The 20,564-nt window shown below is 39.1% G+C and overlaps 1 protein-coding gene across 2 annotated transcripts in view; it reads right to left on the bottom strand.

Moving 5' to 3' along the window:
• Positions 1–20,564, bottom strand: part of DOCK2 (dedicator of cytokinesis 2) — a 494,284-nt gene that overhangs the window by 428,982 nt on the left and 44,738 nt on the right. For both annotated transcript variants that reach the window (XM_034779264.1, XM_034779265.1), the window contains exons 5-11: positions 20,420–20,516; positions 19,090–19,238; positions 15,684–15,819; positions 13,270–13,424; positions 7,480–7,561; positions 2,606–2,741; positions 809–884 (exon numbers count right to left, since the gene is read on the bottom strand). In XM_034779264.1, the coding sequence (XP_034635155.1) occupies positions 809–884; positions 2,606–2,741; positions 7,480–7,561; positions 13,270–13,424; positions 15,684–15,819; positions 19,090–19,238; positions 20,420–20,516 (831 nt within the window). The remainder of the gene's footprint in view (positions 1–808; positions 885–2,605; positions 2,742–7,479; positions 7,562–13,269; positions 13,425–15,683; positions 15,820–19,089; positions 19,239–20,419; positions 20,517–20,564) is intronic.

The following is a 20,564-nucleotide window of genomic DNA, read 5'->3' as shown; positions in this document are numbered from 1 at the left end:
CTTCTTCTTGATACCCAGCTCAAATGACACAGATGAAATTGTTTAAAAAAAAAAAGTGAAGTGGGGCCAATGCTTAAGTGCTTGGCAAACTGGCATATTCTCCACAGAACATACAAACACTTATAGTATTATGCAGAATGCCATTCAATAACTGTTTCACATGGGTACCTATACTTCAGGCTATATCTCCATTTAATTTATGTGTGAGCACCAAGTTCAGAGTCAAAGATTGCCTTGCATTGCAATTGAAATTTGAACTTCCTTTTTCAAAATTCAGCCACCTTTCAACTTGTTCGGTAGCCCAACTTCGCAGCTCCCTCAAACTCATGACATACATACGGTATTTACCGCCTACAATCATGGAGCCCATTGTTTAGAATGGATTGGTGTACATTCATATGCTTTGGTTTTGTTTAATAGGTCACAATGCTGGATGAGTGTGGAGTGAACACATCAGTTTGAAATCATTTATACTTAGTTGATGCCCTATGAAAAACTTCCATGTCTTTGTCACATTTCATGTTAATAAGCTTGAATCCTGCAGTATTTTTTCCTTGTGGCTACATTTATGAATATCGAAAGGGAAGGGGGGTTTGCTATCTTATTAATATTTTTCACTCATGTTACCATAAAATTTCTTGTTTTCTTTTTAATACTTCAGACTGTACTACATTGATGTTCATAGAATGCACTTAAAATCACTTTATCTGTAATAAAGAAAAGATCCATGACAAGCTCATGGATATAGACAAAAATTTTTGCATGTAAAATGAATTTTTGTATTGTAAAAAATAAATTTGACTCTTACGGGTGAAAGGGAATGAAATGCTGCTTTTCTTCATCACTTTCCACTTTACCTTTTATGGTATCTGTAATATCCATAACTAGAAAAGTAGAAATAAAATTCATTAATATATAACAACATGAAAATTATTCCTCTCTCTTACTAGCACAACCTACATTAAATGCATAAATTGTGCTTCAGGACAGGTATGCATTTTAGGATACAATTTTCAAGGTTATTAGATGGAAAGGTATCATACAATGGTATTTCATCAGTTATTGCTAGCAATGTAAAGTAAAATATACAGTTGATCTTTACCAAAAAAATTATTTACACTCAGTTGGGGTGCCATACGTTGTACCTTACCCAAGGAGATGATCTTCAATATGAATGGAATTGAAGCTGAAGCCTTTGTTAAAACCTAATAAGCTGAACTCTGTGTGTGTATTGGTTTAGAGAGAGAGAGTGAAAGAAAGAAAAAACCCTTTTCCAGGCGCTATGATATAATTTTCCATGTAGAAATGGTTTATTTTAATACTGATTCTCCCATTAACTGTTTCCAATCAACCCAATGGCACTGGAGCTTAGTTTTCCAATATGTAAGTTGTCAGTTATACAGTTTTCTATTTCATTCTTCATTTTAATATGGGGGGGGGGCCCCACAAAAATGTCTAATTCTAGTTTTGAAACCTGATGCAGTAGCACCCAGAAAGAATGGACACTTACCCTACAATATTTGCTGTTCTTTGAGTTGTTTTAGTCAGCGTTGATACCACTGTAGTTGGGCATAAGCCTCATGGACACAAGGCCAAAAGACTTTTTTTTTTTTAAATATCAATGAGCATCAGCATGAACTCTCTGTCTCTGCGGACTCCCATATGAAGGTGTAAAGGGCAATACTTCCTCAGTTCCCTTGTGACTCAAAGCCTATGTTCCAAAAAGCAGGGATGGAGAGCAAGTTGCAGGATCCATACTGATGACATCTCAAAGAACCACAGTTGCTGTAGAGTAAATGTTTTCTGTTCTTTAAGGATGTGTGAGTGCGGATCTCACTGTAGGTGACAGGCAAGCAGCCCCATGCTCTGGGTGTCCCTAAACCCGTGACTGCCAAAACCAGCCTCATATGGAAGCTGTTTAGGGACACCCAGAGCATGGGGTTGTGTTCCAGGCCACCTTGGCTAATAGCCATTGATGGACCGCTGCTCCATGAATTTTTCTAATTCATTTTTGAACTCAGTTATACTTTTGGCCTTCACAGAATCCCCTGGCAATAAGTTCCACAGGTTGACTGTGCATTGTGTGAATTACTTCCTTTTGCTTGTTTTTAAACCTGCTATCTATTAATGTGGACAACATGGGATAGATCACTCGATAAATTGCCATTTTCTGTTCACTCCCTCTGAAGCATCTGACACCAGCCACTGTTGGGAGGCAGGACACTAGGCTAGAAGGACAATTAGTCTGACCCAGTATGACCATTCTTATGTTCTTAGATGATATAGTGCTCTGCTCATATTCAGTGTATATTCTGTGAGATGCTGCAAGCTGCACAGCTCGATATACCTCACACATTAGATTCCTGGAGAATTTTTTTCCATCAGTAATTACTACAAATATTTAAATATGCTTTCATTTACTACATATTTTATTCAGGTGTTTAATCAAAGGCATTCTTCCATATTAAGGTTCATCTTAATGCTTTTTTTCTCTGCCTTTAAATAATCAAGTTTTTAAATTTTTCATTACAAAAAAAGAATAAATGTAAATGGGCTGTGATTAGAAGCAAATGCTGTTAATAATTTTAAATGAAATGGTTGTCACCTGCCACACCAAAAGGCCGACGCAATCCTTGAGTGCATTTTTTCGTATTGCTATCTTTTAGATCCATTCTTCCAACCCGGACTATCTGACAAATCAAATAAACTTTGTCTCGGTTAAGATCTTTGTTTCCAAGATCCTAAAAATAGATGACAAAAAAGAGAATTATTAAAATATGACCATTGATATTCTGCAGCAAATAAAATTTCAACAGGGCCCCTAGTTACAATACCAATTGACAAACAGCAGAAAAAGTAACTAAGCTATAGTCAGGGAAGGAAAGCTATGTTTTAACGTGGTCCAAACAAAGTTGACACTTTAAGTGATATGAAAAGGTAAGGAAAGAGAGAGAAAGGCATTTCCTCACGGCAAGAGCTACAGGACACAGAGTATCCTGATATTATACAAAAGTCATGAGTATGGGGAAACAGAAGAGGCCAGTGCTAGAGAACTGGAAGGAGATGGAGGAAGGATAAAGGAGAGAACCATCTAGAAGTGTTTATCATCATTAGTACAAACAGGAAATCACCCATCTGAATCTCTACTGCAGTGGTTTTCAAACTTTCTAGGCTGTGTACTCCTCTCCAAATAAAGTAGTCTACCGTATACCCCCATCTGAGATAAGGTCATAATATACCTAGGATTAGATTGCCAAATCTTACTACATAAATTGCTTTGTTCCCGATTACAGGATTTTTCTCACACATCCCAGTTTGAAACCCATTAAGCGTCTCCATTAATTCAAAGAGACTGGCAGTTGTAAAACCCATCAAATGCAGCTGCTAACCCAGCACCCTGAATAATATAACATCCCTACCAGCCAAAAGTTACACTAATAATCATCTTCCTTAAGACCTCTACCCCAAAAGCCCAGACAACTCAAGCCTCCTCAAGTGTCTGAGCAAATAGATGGGCTCTGCAGTGTTCCCTGAAGTGAATATGGGCTAATTTCAGATCCAGGGGCATGGGGAGAGTGATCTCAAGTCCCTCTCCTTTCATCTAAGGAGACTCAGGACTGAGGATCTCCACTGATCCCAGTTGTGGCAATATTACAAGGGGGAGAGGCAGTCCCCAGCAGAGAGTCCCCAAAACATTTAGGGCTTTCTAGGTCAACAGCAACTCAAACTCTGCCAGAAACAATAGGCAAACCACACTGTTTCTGGAGCATTGGTGTTATGTGCTCGTGATGCATAATAACCAGTAAAATATTTGCAGCGTCATCAGTTTGAGTTGATTTAATTTAAGCTTTAATTTACAATTACGATAAAGCTAATGTATGGTTTAATTTACTACATGCATTTAAGTAGTCAACTCACAAGGTTGTAAAGAAGTATTTACCATGGTATTCTGGGCCACATCCAGAGAAACAGCCTGACTGCAATTTGGGAGTTCAGTCAGAAATGGAACAAAGTTTTGTTGCTTCTGATGAGATTAGCAATCTTTACAATGTATTCTAATGTTACTGAAAACTACAAAAATTATCCTCACAGCACAGCACAGCACTGCAAGTCAGAAAAGTTTCAGAAACGGTGCAGGATAATCATCCAAGAGCTTGAAAGCTCATGCAAACATCCTGAATCTTCAAGACTGGGGATATATTGTGAGGACAGACCTAGTCATTAGATTTCTTGCACTTCCACTTACAACAGGAAAGGAGAGGATACAGTTATTGTTTAGTGGTTGCCCGGTAGCAACTAATATCATTAGGATTGCAAAAGATTTGAATTTATATCCTTGTTCCCGTGTCTCACACACAGCAAGTTTTCATGAAGTCATTTTTGGTTTGAAAGTTTCATGTTTTTGGTCCCTAACTAACATTTTAAAGCCAAATCTCTTCAGCCATTTTTCAGTTCTACAAAAGTGGGGAAAAAATATCCACTTTCTTTCTTCTTCTCCAAATAGGACATCTCTGACTTACCACTCACTGGATGGAAACTCCACATGTAACCAGTTCCAATTTAGAAGCATATCCAAGGCAAGTTTGGAAAAAAAAAATTGGGACAGGGAGTTGGGAATGTATACCCAACTGAAAATAAAATCATTAAGCACGGTCAGAGTCATCTGCAAAGTTTTCTGCCTTCCCTAAAAGGCCAGCTCCCTTTATGACATCACAGTGTAATTATCAGAACTTTCTAGTCTAGAAAGCTCTGGAAGCCCAGTCCTTCCCTGAAATCAGGGGTTATTTGCATGAGCAATAATATATCATTTGAATGCAGTAAAATCATTGCCTTAACATCAGAAACAAGGAGAACACTACAAGAATGGAAAAGTTACAGCTCCCATAATTTTAGGAGATCTCAGCCATTCTTTCTGCTCCTTAGAAGTTTCATACTTGCATTGAAATAGCTAATTCTGTGTCAAACTTTTTCAGTTGTCAATAATTAAGGCTAAGATTTAGCTGGGGTATTTTTAGTAAACATCATGGACAGGTCACAGGCAATAAACAAAAATTCACGTCCCGTGGCCTGTCCACGGCATTTATTATAAATACCCCAACTAAATCTTAGCTACTTCTGGCACCATCATTGATGAGCAACCAATTGTCTCCACCCCTGACAATTGTGTGTCAGTGCTTGAGTCTCTGCGAAGTCCATTCTTTTATGTTGTCAATCCATCTCTTCTTCTGTCTACCTCTTCTTCTCTTCCCCTGTACTGTCCCTCGGAGGATGATCTTGGATAGGCCAGATGATCTTGTTACATGGCCGTACCACTTCAGCTTGCGCTTCTTCACAGTCATCAGGAGGTCTTCATGTGACCCAGTGCATTGAGTGATGATGTTGTGGACCTCTTCATTAGTGACATGGTTGAAGTAGGAGATGCCCAGGGAAGTATATCATCTCTACCACTGTATTTTCCATTCAAGTTTTGCCATAAGGGTCCACGTCTCACGCGCATGCAGAAAAATGGAGATGACCAATGCATGCAGCAGTTTCAGTTTGGATTTTAGGGAGATGTTCTTATTCCTCCAAAATGGCTTTAGCTTTGCTGCTGCAGCTGTTGTTTGCACAGTTCTTGCCAGAATTTCTGCCTTTGATCTTTCATCAGTGAAATACTTGAACTGTTTCACTGTCTCCAGCTCTTCTCCACTGACTGATATGTTTCAGGGTGGTAACCGTATTAGTCTGTATCAGCAAAAACAATGAGGAGTCCTTGTGGCACCTTAGAGATGATGAAATGGGTTTTAGCCTACGAAAGCTTATGCTGAAATAAATTTGTTAGTCTCTAAGGTGCCACTGCTGACAGTGATATGTGAACTGATCCTGTCATGTTTGTTTGTCATCAGCTTAGTTTTCTCTGCACTGATTTCCATGCCGTATTTTGCAGAGGTTTCATCCAATCATTTCACAAGATTGGCAAGTTCATCATCACATCAAGGCCATCAATGTCATCAGTGAACCGAAGATTTTAGATTATTCGCCCCCCAATGCTGACTGTGCATATGTGATCCTCTAGGGCATCAGTCATTATGCACTCTAAGCAGATGTTGAACAGTGTGAGCAAAAGAAGGCAGCCTTGCCGGACTCCAACAGTGGTGCAAAACCACTCTCCTATTGTGTCATTGACGAGAACTGCACTGCTGGCCTTGGCAGACAATTGTTTAATGGTAAGAATAAGCTTACAACCAACACTGTACTTCTTCATGGTTGACCAGAGAGCTTCATGCCACATGAAGGTTGAAAATCTGTTTTGTGGTACTTCTTCCAGCATGAAAGCTAGCCTGTTCTTCATCGATAATATTCTCTGCTTGTGGCTTCAATCTGTTCAATATGACTTTCAACGTCACTTTAAGCACATTAGGCCCCATTAAAGTTAATCATGGGTACTTAAATGTTTTGCTGAGTGAAGCTGGCCTTAACCCCAGCTTCAAGTTATGATACTGAATTAGGGTTTGAGCAGCAGCTCTCTCAATAGACTAGAGACACACTTGGAAGGGACATTATAGAGCCTCAAAATTATGTGGTTCTAAAAGTAGACAAAAAATTGCAGAAATTCTCTCCTCCCACAACTGCATCATCCAGCACTTATTTTCACCTCTGAGTATTTATGAACATTATGTAGTTTAAACTCTTAACATTACATGAAAATAATTTACTTATATATGCATGGTTGTTTATCATTTTTAGTAAGTTCCCATTAACCTTGTAAGGAGAATTTCCAAATATGAAGGATCTTCCAAGGTTCCTCAGGTTCATTTGATTGGGGAAACAAAGTCACTATGTTGGTCCCCAGGGTGGTTAGAAATTTTCTCATTAATATTCAGTGACACCAATTTAGTGATGTCTTCATCTCTTTATATATTTATAGTATGAATCACTGGTTACTGTTCTGCAAGATGAATGTCTGATTGATATCTACATCCCCCTGCTTATTATACAACATCTGTCTACAGGTTTAGTAATGAAATTCTACTGGATTTTGATATTTGCAACAGTAATGGTATGAACATTAGCTTTTTCCAAATAATTTGACAAATCAGAGACATGAATAAATGCCAAACAGCTTCATCTAAATAATTTATGTCTGTCCTACTACATCATTCATATACCCTTTTGCTAATCTAACCATAAGCAGAGTGCACAAACATTCTCCACCTTAAAATTATAACTTGTAATGAGCCAACTTAATTGGACTTGAAGGGAAAATCATTTAAGTAGTAAGACAAGTTAATCAAACATGACATACCAGGAGGTGAACTCAGGACTAAACAGAGTTAGTTTACAAGTGCTCCTCTCCATTGAATTACTCAGACTAACTTCCTTTCTGAGCTCATTCAAGCCTTCCCGCAACATGTAAAAAAATTCTGGGAGTGACCATTAGCAATGAGAATCCTATTTGCAAGTTCAAAATCTAGTCAAATATGAAGACTGTTTACTCACAGTGAACACCACTTTCAGATTGTTGAGCATATCAATCTCCTTTGGAAAACCTTTACTCCCCCATCTCACCAAGTAATTTTCACTGTTTAAAGAGAGAAAGTAATAATTTGTTAATATCACTTAACAGAATTCTTCACCATGTGTCATTAAGTACTGTAGTACTGCTTAACACACAACACATAGGTGAATACCATACAGTACCACATCTTTAGATTCATAATGCATGATTTGACCATTTCCCCCACTCTTGGCATTGTTCCAGTCACTGAAAGTTTTTTCCTAAGTACATATCCCAAAGAAAATATTGTGCTGCCATTTTTGTGCCCAAAAACAGGGATCCAAAATCATTTTAAAAGACAAAGCAAAAAAAAATCCATTTCTATTTTATCTGAGTAAATATGAAAACTTTATCAGCCCAATATTATCAATTTTTAATATTTGTTTGACTATTTGAATGTATAAGTTTAAAACACAGAAGACTTAATCACTTGTCAAAATATGTTGTAGGTTTATGTTTACAAGTCCAGCTCCTGCACATGTGCCAAAAAGTAACTAGTATCTCTCACTTCTTGCACCAATGCATGAATAAAAAAACAATGTAGAAGCCCAATCCATCACAGTACATCCGCCAACCTCCCAAGATTGCATAAGCGCAGAAGGCCAATGTCTGCTTCAGAGCAGATGGAAATATCCAGGGGCAGGGGCAGCTCTATGTTTTTTGCTGCCCCAAGCATGGCAGTCAGGCGGCTTTCGACGGCATGTCTGTGGGCATTCCGTGGTCACGCGGATTCAGCAGCGTTTCTGTGGGTGATCTGCCAGTCCCACGGCTTTGGCGTACCCGCCGCCAAATTGCCGCCGAAACCGTGGAACCGGTGGACCTCCTACAGGCATGCCGCCGAAGGCCGCCTGACTGCCACTCTCACAGTGGCCAGCAGGCCGCCCCCTGCGGCTTGCCTCCCCTGGCACGTGCTTGCTGTGCTGGTGCCTGGAGCCACCCCTGTCCCAGGGAAAGCACCTCTCATTGGAAAGCCAAAACAAAGAAATGAACTTCATCTTCCATGGAGTAAGTCTACTTCAACGAAGTAATTATGATTACACTTTTTTTTACCACCTCAAATTACCCTTGGAATGAACTACCAGGAGAAGTGGTGAATTCTGGATAGATTGAAGTCTTCTTCAGATCAGGACTGAATGCCTTTCTGGAAGATAATTTGTTTGACTAAAAAGCCGCGGCCAGCACATCCCTTGCCTGCGCCACTTCCCACAGCCTCCATTGGCCTGGGACGGCGAACCGTCCAGTGGGAGCCGTGATCGGCCGAACCTGCCGACGTGGCAAGTAAACAAACTGGCCCAGCCCGCTAGGGTGCTTACCCAGGCGAGCCGCGTGCCAGAGGTTGCGGACCTCTGTTATAGACTAACAGATGTATTGGAGCATAAGCTGCATCTGACAAAGTGGGTATTCACTCACAAAAGCTTATGCTCCAATACATCTGTTAGTCTATAAGATGCCACAGGACTCTTTGTTGCTTCTTATAGATCCAGACTAATATGGCTACCCCTCTGATACTTGTTTGACTAAAGTGTATTGGACTCAATACAAGGTATCTGGGTAAAATTTAATGGCCTGTGAAATACATGAGGTCAGACTAGTGAAGTAATGGTTCCTTCTGGCCTTCAACCCTACAAATAGTACAAAACTCCATCAAAATGAAACAAAATATTTTTAAAACCAATTCTCCTTACATACACACAAAAATCTACCACCAGTTACAGTCTTACATTTTTAAGCCCAAAAGGGACCATTCAATCATCTTTGTAAAACTTCATGAATAATACTAGCAATAGGATTTCTTATTGTTCTCTTGTATTGAGCCCAATAACTTGTTTTGGCTAAAACATATCATCCAGAAAAGTATCCAAGCCCTGATATGACGATATCAAGAGATGGAGAACCCACCACTTTTCTCGGTAGTGTAACAGTGAGGGTGATTAACCATTGGAATAAAAAATTCTGCCTTATTTCTGACTTAAATTTGTCTGTTTTTAACTTCCAGCCATTGGTTCTTGTTATGCTCTTCTCCATTACCTTGACATTTTTAACTTACTGCTTGCTGAATAAGGTATTGGCTAAGGTAAGGCTAATTCTCTTGTTCTCAGAGAGCCAAAGTCAACAGCAAAACATAATCAAAATTAATGTTTAGTCATTCTTCATTACAGAGTGACTGAATTCAAGATGAATGCTCAAAGACAATTCTTTATAAGACCAAAACACGAGTTCACCTTACTCACATCAAGAGTCAATTTAAGCAAATGGCTTGTTGCTTGTCTAAGGTGAGCCGGATTTGGCTCCATCTTTAATACTGAAATCTTATCCAGGATGATTTTTGTTAAAAATTGGCTGTTTGAGAAGAACACAATAAGACTAAGACAGACAGAGAAACCCCCACAATGAAAGGAGAATTATGATACATAAATATAATAGAACCTACAAAAAGAATCATATGTAAGATAGATTTAAAAATAAATTCAATAGAATAGAATACAGCATGGTAACATTTTGGAGGTAAGCAATTCAACATGTATGTAGTTCATCTAGATGGCACTGGTCCTAACAGGACCACTTTTCAGACTCTTAAATCTCACAATGCTACAATTCTAAATTTCTCTGAGCATTTTATTCCAGGCATAACAACCATTGAGAAGTTAATAGAGTTAAGCCCAACAAAAATATAGTAAGTTAAAAAGCACTGCTCGAGTAACACCCATTAAGCACAAAATGTTCACCAAGAAGTATAGCGGCTATTTCATTCAGATAATCCAAAGGAAGAACCAAACATCAAACTGGTCTGTCTCCTCCATGGTATGGCTGCATAACAGTAACCTCTGTTAATGCTACCATGATCAACTGTGGTCTAAATTAAAGTGGGAAGGGGTCCACTTCAGAGCAATGTAGGAAGTAAAATCTGAATCTGATCATCATTTTAAGACTCCTCACTCTTATCACAGGCAATTCTGGAGGTATCCCTGATCTATCTTGAACAAAATGCCAAAGGAAGCTACAATTCCTAACTTTGCTGGCCCCTAAAAGTTGTGGACTGACTATGGACACTGGATTTATGACTTATTACAATGATCTTATAACCCCCTCAGCTTCCTTACCCCCCTCTCCCCCTGCCCAACAAATGGAAGAGTGTTATTGGGCCACTTCATCTTGAATGGTCCCTTGAAATATGAATTATCTACTTATGCTAAACAATCTGCTCCACCTTGTATTTAGCTTTGACACTCAGAATGTTTCCCAGACCTGAAAAGGAGCTCTGGGTAACCTCAAAAGCTTGTCTGTTTCACCAAACAGAAGTTGGTACAGTACAAGAGATTACTTCACTCACCTTATTTCTCTAATATCCTGGGACTGACATGATTACAACAACACTGCATACATAATAGAAGCTACTGTTTGTTACACACTGTCCACAGAGTAGCACCACACTTATATCAGGTCAAATGGCAAATTGCTCATTTTATTAGCCACAAGCAATCATGTCAAAGAAATATACTGAACAGAAATTTACAAAATATCAATTGGGAAATTAACACTCCCTTTGTACTATTTTTCAAATACAAAGTTTCTGTTGTCCTCCTTCCCCCAGAGTTACATGTCAATGAAAATTACATACTTTGGGATCAAGTATCAGAGGGGTAGCCGTGTTAGTCTGAATCTGTAAAAAGCAACAGAGGGTCCTGTGGCACCTTTAAGACTAACAGAAGTATTGGGAGCATAAGCTTTCAGTATTGCATCTGAAGAGGTGAGGTTCTTACCCACGAAAGCTTATGCTCCCAATACTTCTGTTAGTCTTAAAGGTGCCACAGGACCCTCTGTTGCTTTTTACTTTGGGATATAACCCCCCAGCCACCAATATCTAGTACAAACGTGTGTTTTGGGCGCCTTGCTGATCGGAAATGTGCACCAGTTTATTTAGCTTCAAGAGCTTAACTGGTAGCCATCTATATAACACTTAGAGATGGATTTTGCTCTCAAAACATAAAAATCACTGAAAGAAAATTTAGTGCATTTCTGCAAGAGCTACCCTACAGAAGTAAATAGCTTCTGTCCTTTCATTTTCGCGGTTCACAATCCCTTTTCTTCAGGATCTCAGTTTAGTAAATGATATAGCTGAAGTTTGAAGCTTCTTTTACACAACATTAAGAAAAATCACATAAGTGAAAACCTGCCAATCATGACTGACTCCACCAATAGGGAACAAATCCCAAATGAAAAATGGCAATGCTACTACATTGTTCTCCTTGAATTTACCTGGTTACAATACCTACTAATTTCTGAACAGTGACTAGCGAGAGAGTGTCCTATGACTGCAGTTTATTATACTTAAAATAATAGATTCAGTGCTTCTTTTTTCTCCTCTCAGCCCTCATTTGTTTGTTTTCACCTCCTGTTGCCCCATGTGCCTGGTCAGTGAGCTCGTTGGCATTAAAGGTTGTCTTCTTTATTACATGCATTTACAGTGCTAACACAGAGGGGCCTAAAGGTGCTATCCCATTACCAACAACCACCACCCTCTCGCCTTCTCTGTAGCAGCAGAAGGCCTTGCCCAGAGTGCACCACTACAAAGCCACAAAGGCCAAGATCTCAAGGGCAAAGAGCTGGAACTCTACTGGATTCCCCTGCACCAGACTCCAGCAGTTAGGGATTTGCCCCTTTTAAATTTTACCCATTGTTTGCTGTCTTCCCATTCAGAAAGGAGAAAGTGTCCTTATGCAAGTTTACAGCAAATTACTAGTTTTGTCAAACTTCTTCCCAAAAGCATACAACTCGTCAAAGAATGAATCCAATACAGCAACTTTCAAATCTGAGAATTTGTCAGATTAAATTTATAATCCAAATATAAGAATTGCTCAATAGAAAGGGAGCATGTGTGTACGTCTTACGTATGCGTTCTACTGCTCCAGTCCTAATCCTGAAATCCAGTATTATTTGACTCTCCTATATGGTCCAACATATAAACATAATCCCCTGCTTTCCCCATCAATAGAATTTCTTCCATACTAATCACCTAGGCACTGGTAGTCAAGGTGATGGAAACTTTCATAATCAAACACATTTTAGCTGCTGATGGTCAGATGTTTGTATTCTCCATTGCCTGTTGTAAAAGCTTCTATTTTGGCAATGAGACAAAGGAACATTTTTCACAGCAGCGAACTGTCCATCTACTGAATCTCTGTAGCTGCCTCGAGGTTGTCTGCCTATCAGCGATAACAGTGACCTTGACTTTTATTTTTTCTACAGATTTGAACAATCAGCTCAGCTTCTGCCCAAATGTGTTACTGTTTTGATTGAGTGGCTAAGGCTGGACTTAGACCAGTCATACAGAACTCACAAAATTTGATGCCTCACTTGCTACATTGACTGCAAGTAGTTTATTCCAAACGAAGACTGAACAAACTCTAAACAAACCGACTTAACATTTTATTAATCTTTGCTCAAGAAATCCCACACAATGCAGAAATCAGTCAGCTTTGAAGCAATATCAGCAGTCACTTAAGATTTCAAAGCACACTCAAGCCAAGACAATCTGGTCCATTTGCTCTCAATATAGTTTATTTGCTATTACACAATACGCCAGTCTAGCATCACTAGATTCCAGCAGTGCATGTGGTTTTTCCTTTAAAAAACCTTTTTGTACAGTTTTCCCCTTTGTGTGTGCATTGGCCCCTCCAGTTTGACCAACTCATTTTACTATTCATTCTTCAGGGGAAAATAATATAGCCTACCTTATAACTGTATGTTTCTGGGGATCATATAATGACATGAAGAGTTCTGCATCCTCTCCTATTCGGCATACAAAGTTTCTTACAAAGACGTAAAGGCTGTAGGTGGGGGATGAGGAGATTCGGGAGTACGTTCCATAGTCTGGTTGATCCTTTGACTACACACGGGAAGAAAATTATTAATTAGACCAAACTAATTTGAATGCCAGCAAGACCTGCGTTTTCTGCTCTATACTCAAGGTTCTTCTGAAAATGGCCCAGTTCTGCTCTCAATTTAAGCAACATGGTAGGGTAGAATTTAGCCTAAAACATTTATCACACTTTACAATCTTTTCTAGCACCTAACCACTGCTCCAAACATTCCTAAGATACACAGCCTGTATGAACAAGATGATGAGCAGCGAATCTGTTCCTGGACTGTCCTTAAAGTAAGTATATATGAGTCCCTTTGATGTTTTAATCAGTGTTTGCACCTTGCATCACTGCATGTTTAAAGAAAAAAAACAATACAATTCTCTAGAAGTGACTCAGGTTAGCAGGGCTTTAATCTGTCTCGTATCGCTTACTGATGACCCTTCCATATTTGGGGAGCATTGTTTGTTCAACTGAGCTTCTGACTGACAACAAGGCATGTGGTATTAAATACTGATTTATGATACATTATTCACAGTAGTCATGATTTGGAGATTTCATAACTCACTCAAACGTTTTTTTCTTCTTTAACATGTGCCTCATTTTATTTACATTGTGATTAATAAGCAAAAAAAGCCCAAACCTTACATCACTTGATAGTTCTCAGGATACATTTAATATTTATAAAGACAATGAAGTGTAATCATGTGAACCATGTTTTAAAATGTGACTGCAAATTATTTGTGTGCTCTGATCATTTAGACCTTGACATTATCAGCAAGCATACCAAGAGTTGCTAAATTTACTAACTTCCTCTCTCATACACATTAAACGTTTTGGCTCAGTCAGACCAACTAACTGTCAGTAGCTTATATCCCATGACCAGTATTTTCAAGACTTGGTACCTAAATAAAGCTCCTAAATCCCAGGTAAGTGGCCAAAATTCAATAGGAGCAGCAACTGAAAAACACATTGCATATTGGAAAACATAATCCCAACTATACATATAAAATGATGGGGTCTAAATTAGCTGTTACCACTCATGAAAAATATGAGAGTCATTGTGGATAGTTCTCTGAAAATATCCACTCAATGTGCGTGGCAGTCAAAAAAAGCAAATAGAATGTTGTGAATCATTAAAAAAGGGATAGATAAGACAGAAAATATCATATTGCCTCTATATAAATCCATGGTCCGCCCACATCTTGAATACTGCATGCAGATGTGGTCACCCCATCTCAAAAAAGATATATTGGACTTGGAAAAGGTTCAGAAAAGGGCAACAGAAATTATTAGGGGTATGGAACGACTGCCGTCTGAGGAGAGATTAATAAGACTGGGACTTTTCAGTTTGGAAAAGAGATGACAAAGGGAGAATATGATAGAGGTCTATAAAAACATGACAGGTGTGGAGAAAGTAGATAAGAAAGTGTTATTTACTCCTTCTCATAACACAAGAACTAGGGACCACCAAATGAAATTAATAGGCAACAGTTTAAAACAAACATAAGGAAGCATTTTTTCACATAATGCACAGTCAACCTGTGGAACTCCTTGCCAGAGGATGTTGTGAAGGCCAAGACTATAACAGCATTCAAAAAAGAACCAGATAAATTCATAAAGGATAGGTCCATCAATGGCTATTAACCAGGATGGGCAGGGATGGCATCCCTAGCCTCTGTTTGCCAGAAGCTGGGAATGGGTGACAGGGAATGGATCACTTGATGATTACCTGTTCTGTTCATTCCCTCTGGGGCACCTGGCATTGTCCACTGTCAGAAGACAGGATACTAAGCTAGATGGACCTTTGGTCTGACCCGGTATGGCTGTTCTTATGTTCTAATTCTACAAACCAGCAGTTGTGGAAGTCAGACCACATCGGAGCCTTGCCATTCATTTGAGAATCTTATTTTAGGCACTGAGTTTTGATATCTTGGCCCATGTATTTAATCCAGTTCCAGTCACTAACACTCATGTCTATCTTCAGTTGTTGGGTTAGACCAACAGTTGCACTTTTTCATCTTATTCAATGCATGGAGAAACTTGCTGAAGTCACTGTTAGGCAAATTTTGACAAAGTCTGGTAAAACAAAGTAAATATTTACAGCTGAGGTGACATGTTCCATATTTATCAACTAGGGATCAGAAACTGCTCCTTTAAATCAGTGGCAAAACTTCCATTGGTTTTACTGTGAGAAGGATCAAGTTTAAACAAACAGATAACACCTTGTAAACTAAATTAACACTTTCTGAAAGGAAGGGCCAATTTTGGCAAACTGTTCATACCATTTCTTCTTTAATTCGCTCTGTAATTTTATTAGTAGCTTCTTCATGTGCATGAAATAGGCTAATGACGCTGGTTTTATCTGGATCCAAGATATTTCCATCTTCATCTCTAACTATTAGATCTAGCTCAAGTATCCTGTGGAGATTAAAAAAGAAGCACTCCATAAGACATGGTTATTTTCTTCTAGAACAAATTATATTCAACTGACGGTCTTTGAAATTGGATTCATAATAAGCTGTTTGGAATGTTGAAGCAGTCAGTTCAGTCTAATAAAACAAGGAGGACATATATAATTTAAGTAATACATCTGATGACACTGTTTTGTTGAAGATACTTATAAAAAAAATATCTTTTCCCATAGTTTTTTTCAAGCTTTGGTTTTCCCTTTACAGACCCATATTAGGGTTTTATACTGCCACCTATCCCTATAGTATCCAAGTGCCTATCATGTAAAATTGAGCAACAGCCAAACCACTAGTAGATTTCATGAAGACTTTGCCTCTTATTGCTTATTAGGGTATAAACCTTCCCCAGTAGAGTGATGAAGTATCTCTGTCTGTCCCCTCCAATTTCATGTCACCCTGTTCCACCCTCTCAGTGTTGTCCATTTGGCTTCTGCCCTTTCTGCCAAATTCCATTCCTCTGCCAAACATTTCCCACCCTCTCCATTCTCCTTGGTCCTTCCATGATAGTCTTGGGACTCTCCTCCTCCTCTCCAGATCCCTTACCCACTGACTCTCCCCTCCACCAGACTGTCTCCCTCTTTCTCTACTCAGGGTCTCACTCTCTCAAGACTCCACGCACCTCACCATAGGTGTGTCTTCCTTATACTGAAGTCTGCCCCCTTCCAGTTTCTAGCTTGTTCTTAGAGCCCTGCTCTCCTTGGAACGAACAAACAATCTGTGCCCCAGCACTTTTCTTCTGGCACCCCAGCAACTTCCCAGGTTACCCATTCTGCCCCAGCACCTCCTCACTCCTCTTTTGTGCCCACAACAATTCCTCACTGCCCCCCTCAGACTGACACCCTCCACCCCCAACACCAACGGATTTAAATTCAAGCCATTAAATTATCGATTGTCATCGTGATTTCAATCAGCAAGCAGGGAACCCTGATTTAAATTATTGATTTTAATCAGCTTTTGCGTTTGTACTTTTTAGTTATTTTCCAAAGGAAAGGTTGATTCTCATTAGTTGGGAATCACTGAAACATATTATTTGTAACTAACAATGGTCTTTACACTACATTCGATGCTTCTTTTTGCTAACCAGGACAACACACTATATCTATACACATTTATTTAGGCAACTGTATAGCTTACTTTATTTTATTCAGATGCTTTTTTTTTACATTTTTATTATGTTAAACAATGGTGAATTTCTTATTTATTAAATGATTTAATTTCTTCCTTGTGATTTGTGTTAAGCTCTATTTGGATGGAAATGCGAATTCAATTAAAATGTAAAAAAACATTTTTAAACGTTAAGTAAAACTATCATAAAAGTGCTAGATAGTTCAGTATTTTTTTCTTAAACATGTTTTTCATTTAAAAATGGTTATACAAAGGAATTATTACCTTGAGTTAATGAATTGAACTCAGTGTCTGGTCACCATATCCTTCAAGATTTTAAAACCATTAGATGTCATCCCCTTACACCTAGTATTTATTCATATATTGTAAGAAGAAAACAAGCTTTCCTCCTTTTTCAACTTCCAGTTGGTTTCTTAACTTCGAATGAACAAGTCATTGAACTGAACTAGCTAAACAGACTGAAAAGAAGAAAATATTCTCTCTGCACCTGCATCATGTTTCCGTTGAGTCTACAGATGGTAGAGGATTTGAAGCTGGAGTGGGGGCAGGGTCTTAAGACCTCCATTTAATAATTCAGTTAATGTCAACATAAAACACTACCATCTATTTTGACAAAAGCAACCGAAAGATATCAATTGAAAAAAAAAACTTTCCTCTGAATTAAATCAGAGCTCACAAGATACATTTGTGAAAATGTCTGTTTCATACATTAATTACTCATGCTTTCTACTTTTGTGTAGCTTACTCAAGCCTTGTGAATGCACAATTTGCCCCCAGGGGTCATTAAACCCATTATTCATCAATTTGAAACCTTTGTTATGCAACATTGTAGCTCAGATGATCCAGCTCAATGTAAACTCCCCAAACTAACATGTTTAGACCTAAGTGGAAAACTGCTGAATATGTTTATATTAAGAGCTACACCCATGTAAACTCGTGGGTAGACTCAGCAGAAACATGGTACAGTGGTAACCAGCAGTGTCTGAATCAGAACAGGTGTCTCACTCCATAAATGAAAACAAGCTACCATGAGTAAAAGCAAACCACCTCTTTCCCTACAAAAAATAGCTTTCCCCCATCTGAACCAGAGGGAAATTTAATCCCTGATTCTGTGGGTACAATCACTGTAGGCTAGGTACACACTTCCCTGTCACCTAGTGTCAGTTATGTAAGTTACAGTAAATGCAGGCCACAGACAACCCATGATGTTCAATCATACACAGACCCTGGAACTGCCACTACCAGAACCATTTGCAACAGTTCAAGGTACAAGTAATGGACAGAGGCAAAAAGTCTGCCACCCAACTGTGGAAACTGGTTTGCAAAGCTCTCACTCGCATCTCAGGCAATGCAACACCACTCAGCTCTGCCCCTGTATTGCCCTGTGCTTGCCAGTTAGACTATGCAGTGGTGACTCTGCATCAGTGAGAAGCAATCAAAATATGAGTGAAGCTACCATCAAACCCACAGATATTTCACTTGTATTACCAGATTCTCAAACTGACTCAATCTTAATGGGCTTGGCCTGGAAACTTCAAATTATTTTTTTCTCTCGTCATCTTCATCAGGATTTTGTTCACTTCAGGTTCTTATATTTTACCTATGACCATCGCATTTCAGCACCTTTGTTCAGGTGGCAGCATGGTATTACAACCACTAGGTATCTTGAATGGGACTGGAGCTTGCCTTTGTTTGTGAGGCATGTGTGAACATGTTCAGATTGAATATATTAAGTGGATATGAATAGGAGTGAAAACTGCCCAACCTAGAACTGATCCTTCTAATATGCCTGTGTGTCTGCATAAGCAACAGAGATCATGCATCCTGAAATGTTTGATTCCAAATAGGGGAGCAGCTGAAAATTCTGGATGGCCCTGTTCAAGAAAGGATGACCATGACTGCAAGGGAACATGGAGTCTGCTGCTGCAGCAGGGATCGTAGGGGAGTGGTCTGCCAAAAAGGATGGGTAGGTACCCAGTATTCGCAAGCTAGGGACATAGAAGCAGGGAAAAATTGCCCCCAACTCTATACCAGTGACATGTCTGAAAATAAAGGAGCTGTTCCCAGTACTCGTTTAGCACAAGGAAAAACGTACTTGTTGCCATAGTCAATTCTGGATGTGACTTTCTGTTTGAGTTCTTTCAGTTCATCTTTGGGCAGTGTTCCCGACAGAAGCTGTGACCTCCACTCCATTAGGTCGTACATCATAGATTGCACCTGCCGGAACCGCTCTTTTTTGTTTGCCTGAAATACAAAATGTTCACATTTAGGGCTTGGTTTCATTTCAGCTTCCTACATTGTCCTTCATTGAATTGCATTCAATTCAAAATAGTTTAACTTCTACGTTGCTAAGGGTTCAAAGCCCGGGGATGGTAATTGTGTGATTGGATGGAGGTTGGGAGTAGTTTTGTTTTGTGCATTTTACAGTGTTATTTAAAGGGTGCTAATTCTGCAGGAGAAGAACGCCCCAGCTAGAAAACTGGAATAAGAGAGGTGATATTACATCTGTATACCGCACTGGTTAGACCAATATCAAAATACTGCATACAGTTCTGGTGTTCAGCTTAATTTTAAAGTGCAAAACTGGAGAAGGTGCAAAGAAGAACCACAAAAACTATTCAAAGACTGCAGACAATGCCCTACTCTGAGCAATTTAATCTGTTTAGTTTACCAAAAAGGAGATTAATCAAGTCTCCTGCCGAAGTCCAAGTACCATCACTGGGGCAGAGGGAAAAACACTGAATGCTAAAAAAGGGCTCTTCAATATAACAAAGAGGCATAACAAGAATGAATTGTTGGCAAGGTGGAGACTGACTGCCTTTTTGGAGGATAGTTGGAAGAGGGTCTTGAATCGAGGTCTCACAAATCGAACATGAGTGTCCTAAAAAATTGGCTATTCTGGTCTCTCCCCATCTCATCCTCCCCATGTCTGCAAAAGCTCTATCCTGGCCCAGAGAAACCTTCCCAACAAACAAGTGTCAGTTTTGACAATTTCCCATTTTCAGACGAAAAAAGTTTATTGAACGTTTCCTGATCTTCTTGCCTCCTCCTCCTTGAAGCACACGTACTTCACAGGCCAAATATATTATGCAAAATGAGCCAGACACGGGAGACTAATTATCTAATAGCATGAAGTTCAACTACTTCTAAGCAACAATTGCAAGCCATGTCTTTTATTTTAATACTACTGGAGAACAATGTATTGACCCAAAAACTCAGATGAAGAGATCACTTCTTAATTAAATCTTCTCTCAAATCCCACCTTGTATTCCAGAAATAAAACAAAGGCAGTTACAATGACAGTTTGATACATATAAATAAGCCTATTTAACATGCATAATGTAGCATCCCTGGATATCAAGCATTTTTCTCGCCAATCTTCCATCTAATTTGGAAAAGCTAACATGGCAAAAACTTCCCCTCACCACATAGAGTTGTTTCCAAATGCTGCCCCATTCCCATAATGTAGTGGTAACTTCTTGCACCAATGGAATTTCAGCAGGTACTATGTTCTCTGTATTTCTAAGGAGAGGGGAAAAAGTGACAAATTAACATGACTAAAACCTAACA

This window comes from Trachemys scripta, chromosome 8 (genome assembly GCF_013100865.1).
Source record: "Trachemys scripta elegans isolate TJP31775 chromosome 8, CAS_Tse_1.0, whole genome shotgun sequence".
Taxonomy (NCBI): Eukaryota; Metazoa; Chordata; order Testudines; family Emydidae; genus Trachemys; species Trachemys scripta.
This window is presented reverse-complemented; position numbering and strand designations above follow the sequence as displayed.